Source organism: Chionomys nivalis, chromosome 2 (genome assembly GCF_950005125.1).
Source record: "Chionomys nivalis chromosome 2, mChiNiv1.1, whole genome shotgun sequence".
Lineage (NCBI taxonomy): Eukaryota > Metazoa > Chordata > Mammalia > Rodentia > Cricetidae > Chionomys > Chionomys nivalis.
The window spans coordinates 72,536,871-72,563,246 of record NC_080087.1 but is presented as its reverse complement, the minus strand read 5'-3'; the positions used below and the strand labels follow the sequence as shown (position 1 = coordinate 72,563,246).

At 46.3% G+C, this 26,376-nt stretch overlaps 1 protein-coding gene across 3 annotated transcripts; it reads left to right on the top strand.

Moving 5' to 3' along the window:
* Positions 1–1,718: 1,718 nt before the first annotated feature.
* On the top strand, positions 1,719–25,245 carry Znf667 (zinc finger protein 667). 3 transcript variants are annotated; one of them, XM_057761828.1, is made up of 5 exons: positions 1,719–1,792; positions 5,866–5,947; positions 9,318–9,444; positions 12,422–12,514; positions 22,025–25,245. In XM_057761828.1, exons 2-5 carry the CDS (start codon positions 5,915–5,917, stop codon positions 23,599–23,601), a joined length of 1,830 nt encoding a protein of 609 aa, XP_057617811.1. In that variant the 5' UTR covers positions 1,719–1,792; positions 5,866–5,914; the 3' UTR covers positions 23,602–25,245. The 3 variants fall into 3 exon arrangements, with proteins under 3 accessions (XP_057617811.1, XP_057617813.1, XP_057617812.1); XM_057761830.1 differs by lacking the exon at positions 1,719–1,792 and adding an exon at positions 1,943–2,014; XM_057761829.1 differs by lacking the exon at positions 1,719–1,792 and adding an exon at positions 2,167–2,360.
* The last annotated feature ends 1,131 nt before the right edge of the window (positions 25,246–26,376 follow it).

Genomic DNA, 26,376 nt, shown 5'->3' with positions numbered 1-26,376 from the left:
TGTCTTTTCAGAAGAATCCTTGGGTCCTCAACTCTGGGCCAGGTGCACTAGGTAGTGTCATATAAGTTACAGGTATGAGACAGGAGAGGCTAGTCTGGACACGGGAGGCATGTTAGGTCTGTTCCTCAGGTCCCAAGAGGTCTCCTGGGTGTTAGGTCTCAACCCGGGACACGCGGCGAGGTTCCTACCTTAGCATACCAAAGCGGACCTGGCCGCCAGCTTCCCCCAGCGTCCCTCAGTCCCTACCTGTCCCAGGGTCCTCTTGGCGGGTACAGCCTGCGCTCTTCCCGTAAACTTCTCCAGCCCAGGGGCTGGGCTGCCCTTCTCCCAGCTAACCTTCACTTTAGAATCCAACCATTTTGGTTGCCTCGTCCCTTCCCTTCTTGGCCTCTTAGTCCGACTCTCCCCTCTCCCTTCTCCCATGGCTCAGGGTCATTTTCTCTCTGGCCTCTCCCAGATGTCCCTGCCTCATTCGTTGGATAGATGCAGAGACTTAGAAAGGGTTGTGAGACTCTGAGCCGCACCTCTTCTTTGGGACTTCCCACCCTATACCCCTTTTTCTGGGTTTCCTCCTTGGAGAAGTGCTGTGTAGAACTTAAGTGCGCCCCCCCTCCACCCCGCGCCCGCCCAGTTTCCAGTTCAGGGTTCTCAGGTGAGGAACGTGTGCTTGAACCTGTTTTCCCGTCTGTGGAATGAAATCACAGCATTTGCCTCAGTAGGGTTGTGGAGAACTATAGGATCTTAGCGGCATTCCTCACAGTGACCGTTCAGATGTCGCGGCTGATGCTCACCGCTGTCGGTCTTGACACTTCCTTTCCTCTGGGCACTTGGTGTGTTCAGGCGAAGTGTGGATGTGTTGAACTGTGCGGCTGCCACGCTTTCTCCTGTGCGAACACCAATGGCTGTGTTCTCGCTAAGGGATGCTATAGGGTCTGGTGTCGGGTCTGTCCAGTCACTGAGCCAAGAGTGTCCTCAAGGATCACCTTGGTGAGGTGTGAGGTGGCTCCGGAAGTGCCTTGGGTGGGAGTTATGATTTGATAAGAGAGAACCAGAAATGACTAGGGTTTCTCAAGAGGCTTAGGACGGGCCTTTCCCCTTTAAGTGGGATTTCTACAGAGATTCCTAAAAATCTCAGGTCCGCAGCTTGGGCGGGAGTAAGGCCTTGAGCAATGGTCAACTGTGCGGGAGTTCCCGCGCTAGGCTAGGAGAGGCTTCAACCGGATTCCAGGGCTGGACGCTCTTCCTTCTCGGCGTCCACCACCGTCCCCTGCTCCATGCCCCGGGTCACTAGGTCTCCAGACAGGCGGGCACGGAGACGGAAACGCCCTTCCCTCAGGGGCCGGGCGAGGCAGGCCGGTGCGAGCTCGCTACTGAGCGTGGCACGATGCACGTGGGGACCCACTGCATCCGAGGTGTGGAACGTAGCGAGTAGAAGCAACCGGGATGCACGCACGCCACAGGGTTGCGACCCGGGGCCGGCGGGAAGCGCGCACGCGCGTCCGCGGAAGAGCACGCCTCTCCCCGCGCGCGCGCTGTGCAAATTTGTACGGGGCGTGGCCTCGCTCTGTCTCCCGGGCTCTGATTGTGTGAGCGTCAGGGGGCGTGGCTCCGCGCTCCCGGGGAAGCCCCCGGGGGCGGGGCCGCACTCGTCCACGTGTTGCTCGCGGGGAGGAGGGGGGGAACAGCCCTGGAGGGGGACCCCTGCGGGTCCGGGCGGCGAATGCGCAGGCGCGGGGGCTCAGTCGCTGGCAGTTCTGGCGCAGCTGTGAGACTGAGGACAGCTGGGAGGCAGGTGAGGGACTGGCTGACCGCGAGCGAGGCTTCCGTGGAAATGATTGCTGGCGTGCGCGCGTGTTTGTGTGTGTGCGTGTGCGCGTGCGTGTCGCGCGGCCGGTCTGCGTGGGTCGAGCACTCTTGAACTACTCTCGTGATCCGAGGTGATTCGGTGCACTCCTAAAGCCCCGTGTACGGTTGGCATGGCCCGTGGGGTGGACCTGGTGTGAGGATCCTTCAGGTGATTCCACGTGTGTGTGTGTGTGTTTATGTGTGTGTGTGTGTGTGTGTGTGTGTGTGAGAGAGAGAGAGAGAGAGAGAGAGAGACACGGGCGGGGAGGGAGGAGGGAGGGAAGGGTGGGGGAGAGGGAGAGAAATGGAGACTGAGTAGGCCAGTGGGCCTCAAGAAGCAGGTGTGTGTGCCAACTGCGTCATCTGTGGCGTGCGAAAAGGATGTGGGAACACAGTTGTGAACATCTCCGTTGTACCCGTGAGCGAGTGTGACAGACCGATGGGGCTGTTTGTCACAGTCTGGGGGTGCCCGGCCTGTGAGGCCCAGGAACAGGTGCCTGATTTGTGGCGTCACGGTGAGAAAAGGAAGCCCCTGCAGGCTGGAGGGGCCGTGGGCACACAATTCTGAGTGTCTCTGTTGTCGCTAGCAGTGCGTGTGCGAGAGCGTGTGTGTGGGGGGGGAGAGGGAGAGAAAGAGAGGGAGGAAGCTGTTAATCACAGTCTAGAGATACTGCGCACCACCAAATGTCTGTGGCTTTGTTGAATGTGTGCCAATGTGTGATTGATTGTGCCTTATCTCATTTGTTACTGTGGCAACGGGCTCCTCTAGAGCAGGAGATGTGATGGCTACTCTGGGAAAGTGAACCTGTTAAGGATGAGACTTGGTTCTGTACAACAGGATAAACAGCCCTTCAGAGTGTTGATGGGAGGCTAAAGGAATAACAAATGAAAGGCCCAGTGTGCCGCCTGGGACATAGTGAGTGCGGTGTAGGTAGGGTCTGGCCTTTGTTGTAGTTCTGGGAGTGTGGGTTTTGTGCTATGCTGTTGACCTGTGTCCAGGTAGAATTGTGCGGAATCCCAGAAGAATTTGTGTCTGCTTTGGAATTTGGCCATCTTCCACCTCCAGCAGATGTTCTGGTCTCTCTGATTCGAGCACTGGTGCATCCCCCACCCCTTCTACCCCTAGGCAAGCATTTGCCTTCTTGGTGTCTGCCCAAGTATGGTTCTGAAGGGAAGACACAGCCTACTCTGACCTGCGGAACCTGTTGTGTGTCTTCCTAATCAGGGTTTCTGGAGGGAGATAGATGGAGGTGGTGGGGGTAGGGAGCCAGCCACCTTTATCCAGTAGCACATTGGGTGAACAGTCACAGAACCGTTTTGGAGTGACCTTGTTGAGTCTTCTCAGGCATCATCAACAGACCATTTCATCCCAGCCGTGTTTTTTCAGCATTGATCACTGATAGAAGAAGCAACCATTCATTGAGTTTATAACCTGAAAGGAAAGAACAGAAGATAATGTTGCTGCTGTAACAAACTGCCCTTAGGTTTAATGGTTTCAAAGCTTTATGCATACTCAGTATTTACTAATCTTTTAAATAATTAATCCAACCAGTGATTATTACTATTACTTTTTAACTACTGCCCTGTCCCACAAAGAGAGAAGCATAATAAATCTAGCTTTCTGAGAAGATGGCTTCCCATAAACAGTATAGATCATCTTGAAATTCTTGTTTAGCATCGAAACTTAGCTTAGCCTAGCTTTCGTTCCACTTACCTCCCTTCACCGTTTGTAGAGGGAAGTGTTCATGTTTCCAGTTCCAGCTCCTTCTGTGTCTTCCCTAGACACATCACAGAAAGAGCTTCGCAAAAACAAACAAATAAATAAAGATCTGCACAGATCTGCTCTTAATAGCACCAGATGTGAGGCTGGCATTCTTTGAGGGTGTTTAGGGGTAAACTGTCATCAGACCTAAACTTATTTTCAAGTGACTCCATTTTTTTTTAAGGATGTGGGACACGTTACTATTCAGTAAAGAGTTAGACTATTTTCTTTTTCTCCAGATTTCCTGCTTTCCCAGTAGGGGATTAGTTTGTCCCTGTTTCTGCTCTCTTGGAAGGCTCACATTTTAGAGGCTGTGGGATGAGGGAGTGCTCGCCCTGCTGTCTCTTTACAGTGTCCTGTCAGCACAGGGAGATGGAATCCCACTTCTGTCAGCACACACAAGCATATTCAGGATGGATTAGCGGTCAGTCCACAGGTGTGGAGTCTCTGCTCTTGTTTTTGTTTTGTTTTTGAGACAGGGTCTCATGAATCCAAGGCTGGCTCCAGCTTGCTGTGTAGCCCAGGAAGTGTTGCCTCTACCTCCCAGTGCTGGGAAGCTGCCACCACACTCAGTTTATGTGGTGCTGGAAGTCCTCGCCCTCCTGAGCGGCATCCACATCCCTGCTCTTGATCCTACACCAAGCATGCACTTGTGTTTGGGTTTGTGATATTAACTAAGTAAACAGTGATCAGCCAGCGCTCTGCTGTGGATAGAGCTTAGTCCTAGAGCGCTTGCCTAGCATGCACAAGGCTCTAGTTTTAGTCTGCAGCACTGTAAAGTAAGTAATTATATAGATGAGGAAATAATAAGAGTTCTGAATAAAAAAGAACAGTGCAATAATGTATCGTATGTAATATATGGAGCATATAAACTTAAATATTCCAGTAGCCACATTTTTAAAAAGACATAAATTTATTATTAATATTAGTTACATCTTGTTTGCCTTAGTGCATCTATAGCAATTTTCATTGTAGATATGTACTAATACATCTAAACCAATTTTCATTGCAGATAAAAACTGTGCTTACATTACTCTGTGCTTACATTTCATAAACCTTTGCCTTGGAAAAATGGTTACACCAAGTTAGTGCAAATATATATGTGAGTTTTATTGTAATTTATCCAATACCAGTCTTGCTTTCTCTATGGCTACCAAAGCAGTTTATATGCAATGCTGCCACCTCCAAATTTTGTTACAGAGTCTGATTAGTCTTTCTCTCTGTTCAGCTCCTCTCACCTTTCCCCTAGTAATATCTTATCACAGAAACCTCTCACCGCCACCTTTGCAATCTGGTTCCACCAGCCTTTCTCACCTCACTCTGCCTTAGCACACAACCTTCTATCCCTCTAGACGTCAACCTGTCTAGCACAGTACCTTGGCTCTACCCTGTGCCCTGTGGCTCACATGCTCACCACATTCAGACCTCCTCAGAGAGGCCTTTCCTGACTGCCGTGTCACTCTGGTCCCCTATCCTGGTCCTTGTTTCACCCCCTAAGGTATGTATGCGCCGTCACGCCCAGTTTATGTCACAGCAGCTGTGGAGCCCAAGGCTAAGTGCCTGCTGGTCCATATCTCTAGCAGCTGAGCCACCAGCCCCAGCATCTGCTTTTTGTTAGACAGCTTCTCTGGGTGTAGTAGCTCTGAGTAGGGCAGTGAACAGAACAGTCAGGATCCCTGCTCTTGTGCCGTGTGGACTTGTTTTCCTTGCCTGAACAAATGGTACATGGGAGCACATACCTTCCTGCTTTAACCCTCATGGCAGGGCCTGGCACCAGCAGTCACCAGTCAGAAGAAGGGCTGGGTGTCTGCATAGTCTTCATCTGTGTCCTGATCAGGAGCCTGCTGTGATTGTAGAGGAGGAGTGTTGTGTGATTTCCTCCTTGCCCCTTCCCAATCCTGAGAGCAGGGCACACACACACACACAAACCACCACACACATACATAACCTAAGAGTGGGACACACAAACACACAAACAAACCACCACACACACATACACACCCTAAGAGGGGGATACACATGCACACACACAAACCACCACACATACACACCCTAAGAGGGGGATACACATACACACACATGCACACACACAAACCACCACACATACACACCCTAAGAGTAGGACACACACACACTCATGATGGATGGACAGACAGACAGACTTGTTCCCACTTTTGCCTATGGAAAGGGGACTGGGGACTGGGAACTTCGGGTTCATTCCAAAGCCATTGCGCTTCATGATCTCTCTTTTCTGCCAGCACTCTGCCTCAGCCTCTGAATGTGGATCATCAAGGTGAGGGGGAAAAGATGCCTGCAGCACGAGGGAAACCAAAGTCCAAGGTGAGTGGTGACCCCTCCCATGTGCTCCATTCTGTCTATAAGATGTGGCCCATTTGTTTGCTTTCTGGAGATTTCTTGCCTGTGGGAGATGGACCCGGCACCTGGTGGTCCTCCCGTTTCTATGGAGATGGGACCTGAGAAGTAACCAGCACTCAGAAAGCTGCTGTGGGTCCCATTTCCTTTCCTCTGTGTTCACAATAGACCGTTCACGGTCCATTCAGCATCCGAAGGGGCTCTGCAGGACTCAGCATTGCCCTCCCCAGAAAGAATATAAGAGCTCTGTAGTTTCTTTGACCCGGGATGAGTACCCAGGTGGGACCCACTCAGCCGAAGGGGTAGGTGCGTATGTGCCAGATTAATCCAGTTGTATCACTTTGTTGTTCCTTGTAAAACCAATACTCACATGGAAGAAGTGTGCCTTGTTAAGGTACAAGAATGAGGAGTATAATTTGGAAACGAGAAAGTGGGGTGCACAAGTCTTTTGACTGACCTGCTTCACCACTGGAGATGACCAGATGAGTGTCGCAGCAACTCAAGGGCAGTTTTTATAATTTCCAGCCGGGCAGTGGTGGTGCATGCCTTTAACCCCAGCACTCCAGAGGCAGAGTCACGTGGATCTCTGTGAGTTCAAGGCCAGCTTGGTTTACAGAGTTCCAGGACAGCCAGGGCTACACAGAGAAACCCTGTCTGGGGACGTTGCTCAGATTGCTTGACTAGGATGCATAAACCTTGAGTTCGATCCCCTGCACCCCTCCCATAAATAGAGTGGGGAGCATGCCTGTAACTCAGTACTCAGGGGATAGAGATAGGAAGATGGAGTCATCTTTGGCTACATAGTGAGTCCAGGCTAGCCTTGGATACATGAGGCCCTGTCTCATGCTAACAAAACACATTTCCCTCAGCTACATGTGCCTGTTCTCTCTCGCTGCCCCAATAACTATACATCAAAATACATTCCCTGTCGTTTCTTTTTCTTTTCTTTTCTTTTTCTTTTTTTGGTTTTTTTCGAGACAGGGTTTCTCTGTAGCTTTGGAGCCTGGCCTGGAACTAGCTCTTGTAGACCAGGCTGGCCTCGAACTCACAGAGATCCGCCTGCCTCTGCCTCCTGAGTGCTGGGATTAAAGGCGTGCGCCACCACCGCCCTGTCGTTTCTGACTTGGTCAGGGTTCAGCCACAACACGGAGTAGCTGGGTCTTCTGCTTCGATTTCCCAGAACCAAAATCAAATTGTTGACTAACTATATGTTCATTAGGGGCTTAGATTCTCTTGTGGGTATGTTTGTATTAACACGATTCGGTTCATTTTTACATTTTGCACATTCCTTTCCTCCCCTATTTTCATGGGAGCAGTAGTCAAGCAACCCAGAGCAAGACCTAGGTAGTCTGTGTAAGGGTTTCCTGGAGCTGAGGAGGATGACAGCAAGTGCTTGCCATTCAATCAAGAGCTCCCGAGTTAGGATTCATACTTAAAAAGTAAGGTGCTGGCCAGTGAGATGGCTCAGCAGGTAAACGTCACCCGAGGTTGATTCTCAGGACCCACGTTGTGGACGGAGAGAACCAACTTGCCCTCCATGTTGTCCTTGGAGACCCACCTGCACCATGGCACACCCCCTGCCTTCCCAAGGACACACATAAAGGCCATATTGAACAGTGTGCATCTATAATCCCACAGCTGGGGAGGTAGAGAGAGGGGGCTCACTGGCTGACCACTGTCAGAACTGGTGAGCGCCAGGTTCAGTGAGAGACCCTGCTTTGAAAAGCAAGGTGAAGAGAAGCTGAGGAAGATGCTGATTGCCAGCCTCTGTTCTCCGTGCACATGAGCATATGTGCACCCTCACACATGCGTACACACAAGTGAGCATGTGCATACATCCCCGGACACACGCACATCTTCCTTTGCTGCCATGAGCCAGTGATACCCTGATTAAAGAGTGTTTGGGTTTGTTTATTTTGAAGGAGTCAGACTATGTGATTGCATCCTTGATTTAGTAATTGTGTGAACTGCAGTAGTTTACCTCATCTCTCTAGGCCTTAGTCTCCTCATTTGTAGCATTGCTGTGATCCTCTTGGCAATGGTTCACAACCACCAAGGGTGAATACCGAGTGAACCAGATACTTAGAGAAAAAAATGCCTTGACTATAAAAACCAGAAAAACCAAATTCCTCTGTTATTTATTATTTTTGTAAAGAGTTATTCATTTATATGTATTTAGTGTTCTGCTTGCTGGCAGGCGAGGAAAGGGCGGCAGATCTCATTACAGATGGTTGTGAGCCACCATGTGCCTCCTGAGAATTGAACTCAGGACCTCTGGAAGAATAGCCAGTGTTCTTTTTTTTTTTTATTCTTTTTTACTTAAAATTTCCAACTGCTCCCCGTTTCCCATTTCCCTCCCCCTCCTCCCACATATTGCCCCCTCCCCCCGCTCCCCTCCCCCTATCCCCACTCCACTTCTCCTCCCCCTAGTCCACTCCCCCTCCCTCTCGATACTGAAGAGCAGTCCAAATTCCCTGCTCTACAGGAAGACCAAGGTCCTCCCACTTCTATCTAGGTCCAGGAAGGTGAGCATCCAAACAGGCTACGCTCCCACAAAGCCAGTTCATGTATTAGGATCGAAATCTAGTGCCATTGTCCTTGGCTTCTCATCAGCCTTCATTGTCCGCCTTGTTCAGAGAGTCCAGTTTCAACCCATGCTTATTCAGTCCCAGTCCAGCTGGCCTTGGAGAGCTCCCAATAGATCAGTTCCACTGTCACAGTGGGTGGGTGCACGCCTCGTGGTCCTGATTTCCTTGCTCATGTTCTCCCTCCTTCTGCTCCTCATTTGGACCTTAAGAGCTCAGACAGTTGATCCAAATTGGGTCTCTGTCTCTCTCTCGATCCATCGCCAGATGAAAGTTCCTGTGCCATTCTCCTTGGCCTCTCGTCAGCTCTCATTGTCCGCCACATTCAGAGAGTCCGGTTTTATCCCATGTTTTTTTCAGTAGCAGTCCAGCTGGCCTTGGTGAGCTCCCAATAGATCTAGCCAGTGTTCTTAACCGCTGAGCCATCTCTCCAGTCTGGTCCTCTGATTTTGAATGCATGCAGCATAATTAAATTTATTTCGTACCTCTGCCTCTTTGGTCGCAGAGCTCCTATCATGACCTGTCCCACGTATTTGCTATTTTCTCTACCACGCAGAGGGAACTTTTTTTTCTAAATTTTTTATTGTTTTTATTGAGCTATATATTTTTCTCCACTCCCCTCCCTTCTTTTACCCTCTCCTTTTACCCTCTCCTATGGTCCCTATGTTCCCAATTTACTCAGGAGATCTTATCTTTTGCAGAAGGAATTTTTGAAGCTCATGGTTGAATAGACATAACTTTATTCATTTCAGGCATCAGTGACATTTGGGGACTTAGCCATCTACTTCTCGCGGGAGGAATGGGAATGGCTGAGTCCCACTCAGAAGGATTTGTACGAAGATGTCATGTTGGAGAACTATCAGAATCTGGTCTCTCTTGGTAAGGTGTCATGCTCCCCTCTCTCACCCTTTCAGTAATCCATAACCTGCCTGTGAAGGGCATGTGTCAGTCAGTCTGTTCAGGAAAAGGGAAGCCACTTAAGTTGTGTGCATCTCTTTTTAATGACGTGTGTGTGTGTCTGCCTAGGTCTCCATCTAAATTATACAGTTGGTTGATTTTTACTGTAATCACAGAATTAGACATCAGTTACCATGGTCAATTTTAGGACATTTTCATTACTCTCCAAAGAAACCCTGTAATCAAGAGCAATTCATTTCCAGTGCCCATGTAGCCCTCGAGAGTGGGCAATCCCCAGCTCTCGTCTGTCTTTTGGATTTGCCAGTCTGAGCCTTGTGTGCAAATGGGATCATAAACACTCGGCCTTTTTTCTCTTAGCGTAATGTTTGAGGTTCCCCCCGTTTCAGCACATATCAGTACTTTGTTCAGGTTCATTACTGAGTAATTACATTGTCTGGCTAGACTTCTTTATCTCATTTATCTTTTATTAACCGGTGGGTATTTGGGTTGTACTTTTAATGAATTGCTGATATGGGCAGTCATGAACAGGTTTTTGGTTTTTTTGTTTTTTGTTTTTCAAGACAGGGTTTCTCTGTGTAACACTCTGGCTGGCCTGGAACTCACTCTGTAGATCAGGCTGGCCTTGAGCTCACAGAGATCCTCCTGCCTCTGACTCCCAGATTAAAGTCATGCACCACCACGACCTAGCTTCATGAACAGGATTGAGGGTGTATATTTTTATTTCTCTTGGCTATAAATTTATGAATGGAATTGGTGGATCATTTATAAACTGTACTTTCTTATAATTTATATATTTTATGTTACGTGTACGAGTGTTTTGCCTGCATGTTTGTATGTATGTACACCATGTGCCTGCCTGATGCCCATGGAGGCCAGAAGAAGGCATCAGATCTCCTAGGTCTGGCTTGAACATCTGAAACCTCAAAGCCTACCCCCCTCCCCAGTGACACATTTCCTCCACACCTAATAGTGCCTTTCCCTACCTATGGATCTATTAAGGGTCATTTTTATTCAAACCACCACAAACTCTGACTGGCAAATCTGGCAAAGGGGATGTTTAGATTGCAGAGCTTGGGGCCATGTAAGATCAAATTCTTTCACTTTTTAAATCCTTAATGGGTCCAAGTTGCTATTTTTTGGTTGTGTGTGTGTATGTGTGTGCATGTGCATATGTGAAAGTTATTTTCTTGTATAGAAATTATTGTATATAACTACATTATTTGCTTCTTTAATCCTTTTTTAAAATTAATTGTTTATTTTTATTTTATGTCCATTGACATTTTGCCTGCAGTGTGAGGGTATCAGATCCTGGAGTTACAGACAGTTGTGAGCTGCCATGTGGGTGCTGGGGATTGAACCTGGGACCTCTGGATAAGCAGCCAGTGCTTATAACCACTGACCCATCTCTCCAGCGCTTATTTCTTGCTTTTGTACACTTTTGGCCTCAAAGCCTTGAATGGAGGCACAGCATAACAATGGGTCACAGAATGGTGGCGGTTTAGAGTGAGCTGAAGGATGATCACTTACGACCTTTTCCCAAGAGCATTTGACCCTATGTTCAGAAAAGTAATTTATTCTGTAGAGTTAGTGTCTTAGTGAGGGATTCAGTTGCTATAAAGAGACACCATGACCCCGGCAACTCTTAGAAAGGAAAGTATTTAATTGGGGCTGACTTGACAGTTCAGAGGTTTAGTCCATTATCATCATGACGGGAAGCATGGTGGCTGGAGAGGTAGCTTAGAGTTCTACATCTGGGTGGGCAGGCAGCAGGAAGAGAGAGAGTGCCACTGGCATGTTGTGGGCATCTGAAACCTCAAAGCCCCCCCCCCCCCAGTGACACACTTCCTCCAACAAGTCCACACCTCCTAATAGTGCCACTTCCAAAGGGCTATGGGGGCCATTTTCATGTAAACCACCACAGTTAGTTTAAACGCTACTGTGTATAACTCAGTTTTCCTCTTCTCTTCATAACATTTTTAAGCCATCTCTCACGTTTAACCTTCAGCACAGAATAGTCTGACACCAGAGGGGTGGAGGTTATTCCAGCACCAAACAATTCTTACTTAGATATTGGACAGACTTTGCAATTCTGACACTACTTACCTGGGTCAGTGTCGGAGCCAAAGATTAATTATAATGGGATCTGATTCCCTCTTCTGATGTGTGTCAAGACAGGTCACTCATATACATAAAATAACTAAATATTAGAAAGAAAGAAAAAGGAAATCAGGAGAGATTCAGGGGAAAGAGTGCAGAATGCCTTCTCTAGGAATGCTGCTCCCCACATGTTCAGCGGCCTCTGTGCTCTCTGAACCCCTGCTTTGGGCTTATAAAGACCTCACTGCATCAGTTTGATTGGTCAGTCTCTCACTAGCCCTCTTGTGAGGTTAGGGGACTGGATGGAGGTCCAAGTTTGAATCACTGTTGGTTTGTTGATTTCTCTGGCCCAACTTGAAAAGCTCCCCTGTGCACTTGCTATCATTAGGATATGAGAGACCCTAGAAATCACCATGTCTACCTTCTTCCCTGAAATGAAATAAATGAAATTTATGCCCTGACAATGATGAAGCATGCATGGGCAGCCCATATATGGAGGGTCTATGGAACTTGTCCATAGTGGGTTTTATGGTCAAAGTTAATGAGGACGACTGACCAGGTCTCTTCCTCAAAAGGGCACCAGATCTCATTAAAGATAGTTGTGAGCCACCATATGGTTGCTGGGAATTGAACTCAAGACCCTTGGAAGAGCAGGCAGCGCTCTTAACTGCTGAGCCATCTCTCCACCTTCTTCCCTACCCTACCTCCACTCTTCAGCTGCCCCTCACATTCTGTGTATTTCCATTGTGATGACAAACCCACATTTTATTGACACAGGGCATAGCTCCTATTTCAGTGGTGCCCACGTAATGACCAGTTCCCTTATTTGTCCCATGTCCAGGTCTTGCCTGCCGGAGGCCAAATATCATCACCTTGTTGGAGAAAGGGAAAGCACCATGGATGGTGGAGCCATCAAGACGGCGCCGGGGCCCTGGTGAGTGACTGAGGACCAAGGCCTAGGTCTTATCCTTCAAGTTGCAGAAGGATGTGCAAGCAGTATATTCACTGGGCTGTCTGTAAACCACAGAATATGTCATATATGGTCCTGAGAGTTGGTAGTTTTAAGAGGAAGACCATAGTAGATGTAGCATCTGGTGACAACCTACTTCCTTCTTATTGTATCGTCATAGGGCCGGAAGGGTGAGGGAACACTATAAGGACACTAATCCCCGCCTGAGGGCTTCAACCCCAAAACCTGATTGAGTTCCAAGAGCCTTTACCAGGTATCCTATTAGAGAAGTGGGCATTCTGCCTGGGATAATTGTTAGAACAAGTGCCTGCCCCTTTAAGGCAGTGGTCACTCTTAAGAGGCCAGCTCCCACCACCTGAAGAAACTCAGCTCCAGCTTGAACCCTTCCCTAGGGCAGAGAGTTAAGGAGCCATTCTGTGTTGTGGTCTCTGTAGCGTCTAAAGTATGTCTTAGCCAGTGCCAGGAACTTTCTGTGCTTTTGATCAGATATACAACGTAAATCCTGTGATATAAAACTTTCTGCTACTTCTTGAAATATTATAAAAGTCAGATATTTTCTGGGTTTGAGAGAGTTCTCTGAAGATCGCTCTGGTACTTCCTGAAGAGGCTCCTCTGGCCTCCTCCCAGCCATACATCTCATGTCTTGAGTGCTCTCATTGTGTGAGTGCTCTCCCTCCTCCCTTCTTCCTCCTCCCATCTTCTGAAGACGCTCCTATGGCCTCCTCCCAGTCACACATCTCATGGTTCTTGTCTCGGAGGCTCTCATTTTGTGAGTGCTCTCCCTCCTCCCTCCTTCCTCCTCCCATCTTCTCTCCCTGTCTCCTACTCTCTCTTGAAAAGAAGCTCCTCTCCAGGTAAAACTTCTTCTTCTGTTTAAGACCTCAAATGATGTTTGTTTCTCACATATAATGAACCATTTACCATCCCACACTCTTCAGGCCTTGAGGTCTGATTGTGATCTCGAGAATTTCCTAATAAACTTTACTTCATAGTGGTGTGTGCCTTGTATCAGTATTCAACAGTCACGAGGGCGCTTCTTCTTTGAGATGTTACCTGAGAGCTCCCCACTGCACATGGCAAAGCCTCAGGCCTGTGCAAAGAGCTCAGGTATAAGTCCTTAGGGCGAGAATAACAAATGCTCATTTAGTCTCTGCTTGGTGCCAGGTACACTTTAAGGTCATTTCCTCCCAGCAGGCTGTAGTGGGTGGAATTAGTACCGTGGCATCATAGGTGAACGGGGCACTGCCATCCAGAGAGGACCTGTGACCTGATAGACCCAGAATCAGAGTTCAGTCTGCCTTTGTACCCAGAAATTCAGGTCTTCATCCTCCTTGCCTCTGACACCCCATGTCTGTGCTTTCTCATTTGTGATCAGAAGAGGTATCGGCTGGTCTCTGGTGACAGTACTCATAATAATGCTCAGATTTGAATGATTCTGTTATTCCTTAAAAAGTGTTCATCATGCCAGGCATGGTGGGTACACCTTTAATACCAGGACTCAGGAGGCAGAGGCAGGCAGATCTCTGAGTTTGAAGCCAGCCTGGTCTGTAGAGGGAGTTCCAGGACAGTAGTGCTATTACACAGCAAAACCCTGTCTCCCAAACAAAACAAAACAAAAAATGTTCATCTCTTCTGTAACGTTTCATTTTGGCTGCTAGTCAGTGACTCCCCTCGGCAGATAAATTCCTCTTTGGCTGTTCCAGGTAGACATCATTTAGTTTCAGTCTTTGAGCTAGGTACAAACCAGGGAGAAAGGCCACTGATGCACAGCCTTTAGTGACTGAGAGTGACTAAGTGTGTTTTCTCACTTCTCAGTCACAGACAGATACTGAGTACAGCATAAAAGAGAGAGAGGTTTAATTTGGTTCATTATTGTGAAGGGTTTCTGTGCAGGGTGGACTGGATTCAATGTGTTTAGGCCCATGGGGAGGCATAGTGGTGGGAATGTGGAGCAAGGACGGCTCAGTCACATGATTGCCAGGAGGGGCCTGGGGACAAGGTGTATCTTTTCCAGACACACCTCCTGTAACCTACTTCCTCCACCTAGGTCCAACGTTTTTTGTTTATTTGTTTCTTTGTTTTTTGAGACAAGGTTTCTCTGTAGATTTGGGGCCTGTCCTGGAACTAGCTCTGTAGACCAGGCTGGCCTGGAACTCACAGAGACCCACCTGTCTCTGCCTTCTGAGTGCTGGGATTAAAGGCGTGCACACCACCGCTTAGCTAGGTGCAACTTCTTACTCTCTATCACCTCTCAATAATGCCAGCATATTAGGAATCTGTCAAGGGATTAATCTACCTGTGAAAGCATATGGGCCCTTATCTAATCCCCTGTTAGCGATTAGACCCACCAGCTAAGGACCAAAGTCTTCAGTACGCAAGCCCTTCTGGGGAATGTTTTCATGTCCAAAGCCCAGGAAGTTATGTAATACAAAGAAGCCAGAGCAATACCAACCTGCCAGGCAAGGTGTAGCTGCTGGTACGGCAGTGCCAGAAAGTTATGAAGGTGACCGGACACTTTCTGATTGGGTTTGAGCCCTGTTCCCCTGGGGGGAGTTTATGCCTTGTACTATAATCTTGCTCAAGAGTATATGGCTCAAAAGTCAAGGACTCTGGGGAATGGGGACAGCTACTACTATTTTTTTAAGAGAAGTTGTCGGCACAATGTAAATGGAAGGTCCTATCTTCATTTTCCATCTTCATCTTTTTTTGATATGACATAATGCTGTTTTAAGTCACAGATGAAATTTAACCATGTTACATAAGGTTCAGAAAAAGCAAAAATTAACAACTAAGGCTACCTAGTTGTCGATAAGTAATTTTCACCAAAGTGATGGTCGTGGCTGTGCAGTTTGTATAGTTTGCTTTTGTCACGTTGTATTCCGTTTCCATTTGGATTCTAATTTCTTATTGATAGCAGTGCAGTTATGTAAGTTGTTCATTTTAGGTCCCCCCCTTTGTTGTTTTGAGTCATAGAAGTGTGACTAGATTCAAGGGTTATTCTATAGAGATCTCTGAGTTGCTTTCCAGAGTTGTAACGTTGCCAGCCCCAGGAAACTGCACCAACTTCAGCAGCCTCTCTAGGAACGGATTCTCAGCAGCCTCTCTAGGGATGGATTCTCAGCAGCCTCTCTAGGGATGGATTCTCAGCAGCCTCTCTAGGGAAGGATTCTCAGCAGCCTCTCTAGGGATGGATTCTCAGCAGCCTCTCTAGGGATGGATTCTCAGCAGCCTCTCTAGGGAAGGATTCTCAGCAGCCTCTCTAGGGATGGATTCTCAGCAGCCTCTCTAGGGATGGATTCTCAGCAGCCTCTCTAGGGATGGATTCTCAACTGCTGTCTTAGTTGCTGGAGGAGTGAGCACAACCCCTGTGACTCCCAAAACCCTGTGCCCACGCCTCTGGGCCTCAGCTCCTTGACTTGGCCCTTTGACAGTTTTGTGTTTTCCCTTTTACTGCACTGCAGTATTTCTCAGCCTTGCTAACACTGCCACCCTTTAATACAGCTCCTCATGTGGTGGTGACCCCAACTGTACAATCATTTTATTGCTGCTTCATAACTTGTGATTTTGCTACTGTGATGAATCCTGATGTAAATATCTGATATGTCCCAGCACTTGGGAGGCAGAGGCAGGCGGATCTCTGTGAGTTCGAGACCAGCCTGGTCTACAAGAGCTAGTTCCAGGACAGGCTCCAAAAACCACAGAGAAACCCGGTCTCGAAAAACCAAATAAATAAATAAATAAAAAATAAATAAATATCTGATATGCAGGGTATCTAATATGTGACCCCTTTGAGAGGATCCTTTGACCCCCAGAAGGGTTGCGACCTACAGGCTGAGAACCACAGCACTGAAGCAAATGAGCGCCATCTACAGAACTGCAGTGTAATGGCAGTTCAACGTTCATTTTCACTAGACCTGATTGGCACACCTTTTTCTTTCCTGAAGGGACTTGAGATAGCTCAGTGGCAGAACACTTGCCTAGAGTGTACAAGGCCTTGACTTAGTCAGCAGTGCTTGAGAAAATAAAGATGTTCTCAGCAAATTGATAGCAATCAGTTTATGGAGAGCTTGCTAGGTCCAGGTTCTGTGCGAAGGCCTGCAAGTTCATTATCGATTTTATCCTCTCCAATGATTGTGGAAATCTTTGTCATCCCAATTTGATAAATGAGGATTAAGACCCAGGCTAAATACCTTGTTAGGATCTGTGGAAGAACGAAGGGGTGAGGCATGGAGCCTTGGTGGTTTGTATTGTGACTCCAAATAGAGACCTGCGAAGCCAGGTGTGTTAGTGCACAAACCTTTAATCCCAACACTTAGGAGGCTGAGGCAGGTGGATCTCTATGTGCTTGGGACTAGTGGACTAGTGAGCTAGTGACTTCCAGACCTGCCAGAGTTCATGCCGAGGTCCTTAGTACGTGAAGATATAGAGAAAATGATAAGAAAGAGTCTGTAGAGATGGCTTAGTGGTTACAAGAGCCCACTGCTCTTCCAGGGGAGCTGGGTTTGGTTCCCAGCACCCTCACTGCATGGGCAGCTCTACCTTCTGCTCCAGAGATCCAATTCCTCTGTGTGTGCCTACACTTTTATAGATACACACACAACCAACGGGAGCAGAGCCAGAAAGGATTCTAGGGTAAATCCCATTAGTTTTTAAGAAAATAATTTAATATCTTTATTTACCTGCTTTTAATTATGTATATGTGTACACTTGCATATTTAGAGTGCAGGTGCCAGCAGAGGCTGGAGACGTCAGACTCCCCAGAGCTGGAGTCACGGGAAGTTGGTTGTGAGCGACCCAGTGTGGGCTGGGCACTGAATTTGGGCTCTTCAGCCTTAGGCACTCTTCCCTCCTGAGCCATCTCTGTTCCCACTTCTCTGAGAGTCTCATCCTCGTATGTATTGACTGTGTCTATCTGTACCCCAGATACTCCCTAGCAGGTCCTCCTTCCACTTTTTGTTTGGTTTATTGTAAACCACTGAGTCCTTCTTTAGTCTTGCCTGCTAGCATATTGACTGATCTTCTTGGCTTGACCTTGTTCAGGTGGCCATAACAGCAGTGATCCCAAGTGTAATGACCACACTCCTTCCCATCCGGATTTTTAATATTCGTCCTACACCAAAAAAATCTTCAAAGACCTCAAAAGAAAAAAATATTCATCCCACCCTCTCTCCACCTCTCTCTGAGCCTTGGGGAAGCCAAACTTCTTGTTTATCTGATCTTGCTGGCTTCATGGTGAAATTTTCTGTTACTTTTTTTTTAAAAAAAGATTTATTTATTTATTATGTATACAGTGTTGTCTGCACATATGCCTGCAGGCCAGAAAAGGGTGCCAGATCTCATTACAGATGGTCGTGAGCCACCATGTGGTTGCTGGGAATTGAACTCAGGACCTCTGGAAGAGCAGCCAGTGCTCTTAACTGCTGAGCCACCTCTCCAGCCCTTCTTTTACTTTCCCGAATTCCTCCTTTTACCAGAATGTAATTCTGGTATTTTATTCTCCTTTTAGTAATTGTGATAGTTATTACCAGATATTAAGCAGCTGCAGGATTACAGAATTTTCCCCCAGCATTCATGGAGAAGCACGTGCTTCACTGTTCCTTACTGTCCAGACTTGAGAAAGGTAAAGTGGTCCTAGACTGTATGTTGCACAGGGCTGGGTCGGTACTCCAAAACTAAGCATATATATTTGTGATGATGTGTGATACCGTAATATAGTGTAGCTCGTCTCCCGTCCTAGTTACTGTCCATCAGCTGTGGTAAAATGCTCTGAGAGAAGCACATAAGGGGAAAGTCACTGCTCCATTGCTGTGAGGAGACGCCATGAGCAAGGAAACCCATTAAAGAAAGTCTCTAACTGGAGGCTTGCTCACAGTTTCAGAGGGCCAGTCCAGTCCCTCATCAGTGGGGCAGACAGCAAACAGACATTGAACTGGAGCAGTAGCTGAGCCCTTTATATCTAGATCTGCAGGCATCAGGCAGAGAAAAATCTGAGCTTCTTGTGGGCTTTGGAAACCTCACAACCTGTACCTCTTCCAGAAAGGCGTCACCAGCTCCACCATGGCCATGCCTCCTCATCCCAGTCTCACTAACTGGTGCCTAAGCATTCAAATATATGAATCTTCTGGTCATTCTCATTCAAACAACCACAAAAGGGTTAATTTTGGTTTGTATTTTGAGTTCATCATGGAGAATTCACAGCAGCTTGAAAGCCAAGAAGTTGTACTTATTGAGTGTTTTCTTTTAAAATAAACATGAATATCTGACATATACATGTATATATATACACACACATGCTATGTACAGAAACATAAAATCTTTTTTTTTATTTTTTATTTTATTTATTTACTTAATTATTAAAGATTTCTGCCTTCTCTCCGCCTCCGCCTCCCATTTCCCTCCCCCTCCCTCAATCAAGTCCCCCTCCCTCATCAGCCCGAAGAGCAGTCAGGGTTCCCTGCCTAGTGGGAAGTCTAAGGACCTCCCACCTCCTTCCAGGTCTAGTAAGGTGAGCATCCAAACTGCCTAGGCTCCCACAAAGCCAGTACATGCAGTAGGATCAAAACCCATTGCCATTGTTCTAGACTTCTCAGCAGTCCTCATTGTCCGTTATGTTCAGCGAGTCCGGTTTTATCCCACGCTTTTTCAGACCCAGTCCAGCTGGCCTTGGTGAGTTCCCAATAGATCATTCTTTGTCTCAGTATGTGGGTGCACCCCTCGCGGTCCTGAGTTCCTTGCTCGTGCTCTCTCTCCTGCTCCTGATTTGGACCTTGGGATTTCAGTCCGTTGCTCCAATGTGGGTCACTTGTCTCTGTCTCCTTTCCTCACCTGATGAAGGTTAATATCCAGGAGGATGACTATGTTTTTCTTTGGGTTCACCTTCTTATTTAGCTTCTCTAGGATCACGAATTATAGGCTCAATGTCCTTTATTTATGGCTAGAAACCAAATATGAGTGAGTACATCCCATGTTCCTCTTTTTGGGTCTGGCTTACCTCACTCAGGATAGTGTTTTCTATTTCCATCCATTTGCATGCAAAATTCAAGAAGTCATTGTTTTTTACTGCTGAGTAGTACTCTAATATGTATATATTCCATACTTTCTTCATCCATTCTTCCATTGAAGGGCATCTAGGTTGTTTCCAGGTCTGGCTATTACAAACAATGCTGCTATGAACATAGTTGAGCATATACTTTTGTTGTATGATAAGGCATCTCTTGGGTATATTGCTGGGTCCAGGGGTAGGTTGATCCCGAATTTCCTGAGAAACCGCCACACTGCTTTCCAAAGTGGTTGCACAAGTTTGCATTCCCACCAGGAATTGATGAGTGTACCCCTTATTCCACAACCTCTCCAGCAAAGGCTATCATTGGTGTTTTTGATTTTGGCCATTCTGACAGTTGTAAGATGGAATCTTAAAGTTGTCTTGATTTGCATTTCCCTGATCGCTAAGGAAGTTGAGCATGACCTTAAGTGTCTTTTGGCCATTTGAACTTCTGTTGAGAATTCTCTGTTCAGCTCAGTGCCCCATTTTATAATCGGGTTGATTAGTTTTTTACAGTCTAGTTTCTTGAGTTCTTTATATATTTTGGAGATCAGACCTTTGTCTGTTGTGGGGTTGGTGAAGATCTTCTCCCAGTCAGTAGGTTGCCTTTTTGTCTTAGTGACAGTGTCTTTTGCTTTACAGAAGCTTCTCAGTTTCAGGAGGTCCCATTTATTCAATGTAGCCCTTAATGTCTGTGCCATAAAATCTTTTTTTAAAGATTTATTTATTTATTATGTATACAACATTCTCCTTCCATGTGTACCCACACGCCAGAAAAGGACACCAGATCTCATTACAGATGGTTGTGAGCCATCATGTGGTTGCTAGGAATTGAACTCACGACCTCTGGAAGAGCAGTCAGTGCTCTTAACCACTGAGCCACTTCTCCAGCTAGCCCAGGACATCACCCTGTGGAATGTCACCCACTGTTACCTAACACTATACTGGGAGAGGGAGACAAACATCTACTCACCCCAGCCAGGGAACCAATGACAGATCAACGTAAGGATACCACCAAAGTCCAACTTGATGGACCAGTGAGTTTTGTTGAGGTTATTTACAGGAGTATGGGTGAAAGGTTGCTACTTACTAGAGCAGAAATGACTCAAAGACGGCTGCGTCACCAGAAGCCCACCCCAGAGTGTATTGTGTGACAAAGCTTTTCGTGAGGAGACAACATACACACCTACTCACCCCAAATAGGGATCCCACAATAGATCAAAGTACGGATACCACCAAAGTCCAATTTGGTGAACCACTGAGTTTTATTGGGGTTCCTTACAGGACTGTGGGTCAGGGGTTACTTATAGGAGCAGAGATGACGACTCAGAGCCAGCTGCATCACCGAGGCCCATCCCGCATAGGTGACACCTCGCGAAAACTAGCAAACTTGGAGCACATCACATGCCCACAGGCCGCTCGACAGGCTGGAGCGTGTCCTTTCCAAGTGACTCTGTTAGGATGTTCGTGCTTCTCAGGGTTTGGTATTCAAGAATGTGATTTTAGGATTTATAACTTGATAGAGGTATTCACTATGAGTATAATCCAATTTTTTCATAAATTTACCAAGTTTGATATCACCATAATCCAGTTTTAGATGTTTTCATCACACGGGTAACATCTCTTACCCATTTACAGTTAATTTCTATTTCCACTTTTAATCCCAAGTAACCATGCCTTTTAATTCCCTTTTATGAATTTCACATACATTTATTTATTCACATAAATACATTTAACTAATGATCAATCTATGGAGTTAAATGTATATGCTATAAAATATATTACATATATAAAAGTGATTTATTCTCTTTCAAACTTCAATGTTTCCTGAATTCCCGTTACTAAATATTTCTGGAAAGCCCTGTCCTATGTCTGTTTCCTGTTGCTGTGATTAATACCCAGAAAACAGCATCTTAGGAGAGAAAGGATTTATTGGTTCGCAATTCTAGGTTACAGTCCAAGCAGCTAGCTGCTTTAGGTCCACTGCTGAGAGCTGCGAAATGCGTTAATGCATGCATTGCACAGCTGGCTTCCTCCTTTTTATTCTGTGTGGAACCCAAACCCAGGGATGGTGCTGCCCACGGTGGGTAAAGGTAATTACTACATTCTCAGATGTTCTTCTTCTGGGGGTTCTGGATTGTGTCACACCGATGATTCAAAGTAATCACCACAAAGCAAGAAGGCCATTAATAAAGAAATCTCTACAATTCGAGGCCAACCTGGTCTACAAAGTGAGTTTCAGGACAGCCAAGACTATTACATAGAGAAACCCTGTCTCAGAAAACAAACAAAAGTAGTCACCACAAGTACAGTAGTGGGGACTAGAGAAAGACACATTGTTCTCTCTCGTTAGCATTGTGCTGTTATAACCACTAATTGAGCTTCGTTTCTTCAGCACAGGAAACTAATTCTAACTTCCTGGTGTATTTCAGAATCAGCGTCTAAGCGTGAGACCAAGAAGTTACCACCAAGTCAATGTAACAAATCTGTGCAAAGTATTCATCAGAAACCAGTTTCTTCACAACAAAAGGTCATCACCGGGAAGACAAAACAAAACAAAAATTCACTTGTAAGAAAGCCCAAAAAAGGACATTCAGGCAAGAAATCTTTAAAGTGTAATAATTGTGGAAAAACCTTTTTTCGAAGTCTGTCTTTTAAACTTCATCAAGCCTTTCACACTGGAGAGCGGTCTTACGGATGCAGTAACTGTAAACAAGTTTTCAGACAGATCTTATCCCTCATTCTTCATCAGAGAGTTCACAGTCGGGATAAAAGCTACGAATGTGATAAATGTGGGGAAATTTTTCATAAAAAATTAACTCTTATGATACATAGGAGAATTCATAATCGAAAGGAAAATTTTAATCATGAGAAGGCTCCAGGTTCATGCCCATCTCTCAGTGTACCCCATAATAATCACATCGTTGAGAGTATTCACCAGTGCAGAAAATGTGGGAAAGCCTTCAGCCGAATGTCATCCTTTATACTTCATAAGAAAATTCACAGTAGAAAGAAAATACAAAAGTGTAATAAATATGGGAGAGGCTTCAAAAAGAAGACAGTCCTTGTAAATAAAAGAATTTGTACCAGAAAGAAAACTCATAGAAATAGGAAGGCCTTACACCAGAGTCCCCAGCAGAGACCTTGGCATTTAGAGCATCCTTTTACATGTAGGAAATGTGGGAAGTCCTTCAGTAGGATCTCACCCTTAATGCTTCACCAGAGAATTCACACTTCAGGGAAAGCCTACAAATGTGATAAGTGTCAGAAAGACTTCAGACGCCTTTCGACCCTTATTCTGCACCTGAGAACTCATAACGGGGAGAAGCAGTTTAAGTGCAATAAATGTGAGAAGGTCTGCCATCGGTATTCATCCCTTATTCAACACCAGAAAATTCATAAAAGGAAAAAGAAACTCATTGAATGCAAGGAATGTGGAAAGATGTTTTGTGGCATTAAAAACCTTAAAGTCCATCTGAACATTCATTCAGAAGAGAAGCCTTTCAAATGCAATAAATGTAGCAAAGTTTTTGGCCGCCGGTCATTTCTTACTGAACATCAAAGAATCCACACTGGAGAAAAGCCCTATCAGTGTGAAGAATGTGGGAAAGCGTTCAGCCACCGGATATCTCTGACCCGACATAAGAGAATCCACAGTGAAGACAGACCTTATGAATGTGACCAGTGTGGGAAAGCCTTCAGCCAGAGCGCTCATCTTGCCCAGCATGAGAGAATTCACACTGGAGAGAAGCCCTATGCATGCAAGACATGCAAGAAGTCCTTTACCCAGCGCATATCCCTCATTCTGCATGAAAGAAGTCACACTGGGGAGAAGCCCTACGAATGTAACGAGTGTGGGAAGGCCTTCAGTAGCGGCTCCGACCTTATACGGCATCAGAGAAGTCATTCTCTGGAGAAACCGTATGAATGTAGCAAATGTGGTAAGGCGTATAGTCGGAGCTCATCTCTGATTCGACATCAGAGCACACATTCAGAGGAAAAGTCCTGACGTTGCGCTGACTGCAAAAGCTAAAAAGGATGTCAAAGAAGCGTTCAGAGGCATGGAGAATGTGCGTGAGTGTTTTTGACTTATGATGTATATCCTGATAAACTCACCATAAGTTGAAACATTTCAAACAGAACTATATTTAATATAGCTACCCTACCAAATGTGATTGTTTAGCAGCACAGTATAACGTGGAGTCCAGTTGTTCTCAGCTGATCCTGCTGCCCAGCATCTCGAGAGCAATCATACTGCTTACTGCTCATCTTCAGCCTAGTGAAAGACCACAATTTCTAGCCTAATGGATATTGCTTCCGTGCCATCACAATGCTGAAAACTCCTACATCAGAAATCATTAATTGGAGGAAGGGAACTATCTGCCTATAAAATGTTTTGTGTCTATGGGGCCAATTTATGATATCCTCCCCTTGAAAGCCAAAGTACAAAAGTAGTTGGCAGATTTTGAACTGAAGATCTGAAATCAGCTGAGGTACGCTCAGGATATTGGCCCAGGGTTTTTCAGTTGCTGTTTTATTTCCAGTGTAGTTTTGAGGACAGTTCACTGGATACATACAATCAAATGGGACTGCAAGTCCATCTTTCTCTGGATGGTGCTTTGAGCCCAAGTTGAGGTCCCAGGAGAATGGAGTGTTGAGTCTGTTCCCAGAACTAGAACTCCTGTGCGTAAAGACTAACAGGCAAAACAGGAAACAGCCGGGCGGTGGTGGTGCACACCTTTAATTCCAGCACTTGGGAGGCAGAGGCAGGTGGATTTCTGTGAGTTTGAGGTCCAGCCTGGTCTACAAAGCAAGTTCCAGGGCAGGCTCCAAAGCTACACAGAGAAACCTAGTCTCGAAAAAACCCAAAACGAAACAGGAAACAGGGTGCCTCTTCTCCTGACAGAAATGTGTTGGGATGAGAACAGAGAAGTGTTAAAATAGTGTTGGCAGTGGTGTGCTGCAGTCAGTAGTACACTGACTCCGTGGATGCCAAGATGCACTGGGAAAATTTAGTGTGATTAAGACAGGCTCGGGGTTGGGTGGGCAGGAGAGACTGGAGAATGGGGAACTTCAGAGCAGGGAGAAGTTATTTTTTACCTTTTTATTTGAACATAAATTGTCTATATTTATATAAATAAACAGCATTTTCATGTAATATTGCTAGTTGTTGTACGAAAAGTAACTGTTTTTATGGCCTGAACATTTGTGTTACCCCAAAACTCATATGTTGAAGCTCTAACTCCTCAGTGTGATATTTGGAAATGAGACTAATGAAGTCATGATGTGGATGGGCCTTTTTGATAAGTGTATTGATCAGAGACACCAGAGGGCTTGATCTCTTTCCATACCGTGTGAGAACACAGACGACCATCTGCAAACTAAAAAAAGGCCCTTACCACTGACCAGTGTGATACCCTGATGTTGGATTTCCAGCCTTTGGAGGAACTGTGAGAACCTCATTTCTCTGTAAGTCAACCAGTCTGTGATAGTATGTTGTTGCACCTCGAGGTGATAAATCCATGGAAGTACTCCTGGGGTAGTGCACTGGCTGTTTCCCTCTGAGCTATCCAACATGTTCAATGTATTTTTCTGTCCCTCTTTCCAGCTTGTGTACGTTGTGTAAGAAATAAAGTCCGAATTCTTTTGTGTGATTCAACTGTATACAGTCAGGCTCTTTTGTATGAGTTTTCCTTGTGCAAAAGCTATTTAGGAGAACACCTGTTTCTTGTTAAGAAAAGTTTATAGTGTTTGACCAAGAGGGTCTAATTTTGACCACAAGTGTTGGGGTTTGAATACGAACTGTCCACCATAGGCTCATCATCTCCAGCTGGTAGGTGACTCTGGGAAGTTTTGGTGAGGTGTTACTGGAGGAACTAGATCATGGGGTGTGGCTGTGTCTTTGAGGGGTTGAGTCATGTCCCACCCTGTCTTTTAAAACATTTTTTTTTAAGAATTTAAAATTAAAATTTTATTTATACATATAAATTTATGGTAGCAGAGGCGGACCCACAGCTAAACATTAGACCAAGCTTAGGAAACCCTGCAGAAGGGAGAAAGGCTTGTAGAAGCTGTTAGGGTCTGAGAGAAGCCCCCAAGGAAAGACCAACAGCCACGTATGCAGTAACAAGAGCACTTTATTAATTTCAATGTTGGGGTGGCACCTGGTGACCCTCAAAGCAGATCATGAGCTCCTTTTTAGCAGTTAGAGGAATTCCAGGGAGGAGGGATTAATCTGGGACTGATTGGTGGGGAAAAAATTAGCATGGGACTGATTGGTGGGAGGTCCTAGTGGTTAGAGACCTTCCAGCAGCAGGGTAGGGAACACTATCTTTAGTTATCAGGAGACTGGGGGCGCCTGCTGAGCCAGCAAAGGAGCTTTGGGGGCCTTCTGAGCCAGCAGAAGGGGGCTGTGGGGTGCCTGAGCCAGCAGAAGGGGCCCTGGGGTGCCTGCTGAGCCAGCAGAAAGGCTGTGGGGTGCCTGCTGAGCCAGCAGAAGGCTGTGGGGTGCCTGCTGAGCCAGCAGAAGGCTGTGGGGTGCCTGCTGAGCCAGCAGAAGGCTGTGGGGTGCCTGCTGAGCCAGCAGAAGGCTGTGGGGTGCCTGCTGAGCCAGCAGAAGGCTGTGGGGCGCCTGTTGAGCCAGCAGAAAAGCTGTGGGGCGCCTGTTGAGCCAGCAGAAGGCGCCTGCTGATCAGTTGCTCCTAAGCTGTGGTTTTACTGAGCACAATCTGTTGAGCTCTGTTCCACTTAGTGAACTGAAACTAAATCCTAGTCTCTCTTAGGG

Coding starts and splice junctions, on each gene's coding strand:
- Znf667 (XM_057761828.1), top strand. CDS start 5,915: ATGCCTGCAGCACGAGGGAAACCAAAGTCCAAG. Junction 9,445..12,421: donor TCAGAATCTGGTCTCTCTTG/GTAAGGTGTCAT, acceptor TCCCATGTCCAG/GTCTTGCCTGCCGGAGGCCA. Junction 12,515..22,024: donor AAGACGGCGCCGGGGCCCTG/GTGAGTGACTGA, acceptor GGTGTATTTCAG/AATCAGCGTCTAAGCGTGAG.